This window comes from Malurus melanocephalus, unplaced genomic scaffold (genome assembly GCF_030028575.1).
Source record: "Malurus melanocephalus ecotype Western Australia unplaced genomic scaffold, MMel_1.1 scaffold_96, whole genome shotgun sequence".
In the NCBI taxonomy this organism is placed as follows: Eukaryota; Metazoa; Chordata; class Aves; order Passeriformes; family Maluridae; genus Malurus; species Malurus melanocephalus.
In genome coordinates this window covers 2261474-2263584 of record NW_026623328.1, presented here as the reverse complement: position 1 = coordinate 2263584, position 2111 = coordinate 2261474, and the positions used below count along the sequence as shown (strand labels likewise).

The 2111-nt window shown below is 46.7% G+C and overlaps 1 protein-coding gene across 1 annotated transcript in view; it reads left to right on the top strand.

The window, feature by feature from the left end:
- ARID3B (AT-rich interaction domain 3B) overlaps positions 1-2111 on the top strand; it is a 21442-nt gene that overhangs the window by 11661 nt on the left and 7670 nt on the right. Inside the window, exons 3-4 of the mRNA XM_057368768.1 lie at positions 353-548; positions 2091-2106. Of these exons, the coding sequence (XP_057224751.1) occupies positions 353-548; positions 2091-2106 (212 nt within the window). The remainder of the gene's footprint in view (positions 1-352; positions 549-2090; positions 2107-2111) is intronic.

Sequence of the window (2111 nt, the reverse complement as noted above, 5' to 3'; positions counted from 1 at the left end):
CACATCCGAGGGAACGAGGGAGCTGCTCCCCAGGAGCACAGCCAGGATTTTTATCCCCAAGCCCATAAACCCGGGATTTTTATCCCCAAGCCCATAAACYCAGGATTTTTATCCCCRAGCCCATAAAACCGAYTCCTTTGTGCCTTGGCTTCAATAGTCCCGACTTCCCCTCTTTTTTCAGGATTTTATTGCTCCGCCAATTCCCTTCGCCCACAGGAAAGGATTTCCCACACAAAGGCCTCTCCTCCCTGCTGATGAGCCAGGCTGCAAATTCCCCGAATTTCCTGTCGGGAAGGTTATGGGAACCCCACAAAGTGCCCTCCACCCTCTGTCTGACTCCATCGCTGCCGTTTTTCCCCCGCAGGAACTCCCATCAACCGGATCCCCATCATGGCCAAGCAGATCCTGGACCTGTACATGCTCTACAAGCTGGTGACCGAGAAGGGCGGCCTGGTGGAGATCATCAACAAGAAAATCTGGAGGGAGATCACCAAGGGCCTCAACCTGCCCACCTCCATCACCAGCGCCGCCTTCACCCTGCGCACCCAGTGAGTGGGAACGCCAGGAATTCCAGTTCCTGTGTGGAATTCCTGCTTTCCGTGTGGAATTCCCATTCCTGTGTGGAATTCCTGCTTTCCATGTGGAATTCCCGTTCCCATGTGGAATTCCTGTTCCCGTGTGGAATTCCCATTCCTGTGTGGAATTCCCCGTTCCCACATGGAATTCCCATTCCTGTGTGGAATTCCCATTCCTGTGTGGAATTCCCAATTCCCTCCTGGAATTCCCGTTCCTGCGTGCAATTCCCGTTCCTGTGTGGAATTCCCGTTCCCATGTGGAATTCCTGTTCCTGTGTGGAATTCCCCATTCCCACATGGTATTCCCGTTTTCATGTGGAATTCCCATTCCTGTGTGGAATTCCCAATTCCCTCCTGGAATTCCCGTTCCCGCGTGGAATTCCCGTTCCCGTGTGGAATTCCCGTTCCTGTGTGGAATTCACGCTTCCTGCCTGGAATTCCTGCTTCCTGTGTGGCATTCCCGTTCCCACCTGGAATCCCTGCTTCCCACCTGGAATTCCCATTTCCCTCCTGGAATTCCCGTTCCCATGTGGAATTCCCAATTCCCTCCTGGAATTCCCATTCCCATGTGGAATTCCTGTTCCTGTGTGGAATTCCAAATTCCTGTGAGTTCTGAGAGAATTCTGGATGGTTTATGGTTGATATTTCAGTTGTGACACAATTCTGGATGGTTTAAAGAGGATATTTCACTTGTGAGGGAATTTTGGAGAATTCCTTGAGGGTATTTCAGTTGTGAGGGAATTCTGGAGGGTTTATGGATTATATTTCCGTTGAGAGGGAACTTTGGATGATCCTTTCAGGGTATTTCAGTTGTGAGAGAATTCTGGATGGTTTAAAGATAATACTTCAGTTATGAGGGAATTCTGGATGTTTTATAGATGACATTTCAGTTATTAGGGAATTTTGGGTGTTTTGTAGATGATAATTCAGTTGTGGGGAATTCTGGGTGGTTTATGGATGATATTTGAGTTATGAGGGAATTCTGGAGGGTTTATGGATGATATTCCCGCTGTGAGGGAATTTTGGAGAATTTAGATGTGTTGTTTCAGTTGTGAGGGAATTCTGGATGATCCTTTGAAGGTATTTCAGTTGTGAGAAAATTGTGAATGGTTTAAAGATAATATTTCAGTTATGAGGAAATTCTCGGGTGTTTTATAGATGATAATTCAGTTGTGAGGGAATTCTGGATGGTTTATGGATGATATTTCAGTTGTGAGGGAATTCTGGATGGTTTATGGATTATATTTGAGTTATGAGGGAATTCTAGGTGGTTTATGGATGATATTGCCGCTGTGAGAGAATTTTGGAGAATTTAGAGGTGGTGTTTCAGTTGTGAGGGAATTCTGGATGGTTTATGGGTGATATTTCAATTATGAGGGAATTCTGGCGTATTCTTTGAGTGTATTTCAATTGTGAGGGAATTCTGGGTGGTTTATGGATGATATTTCAGTGAGGGAATTCTGGATCATTATCCCCAGGCCCCTGAACTCCCTCCCTCTCTTTCCCTCTCCCCAGGTACATGAAGTACCTCTCCCC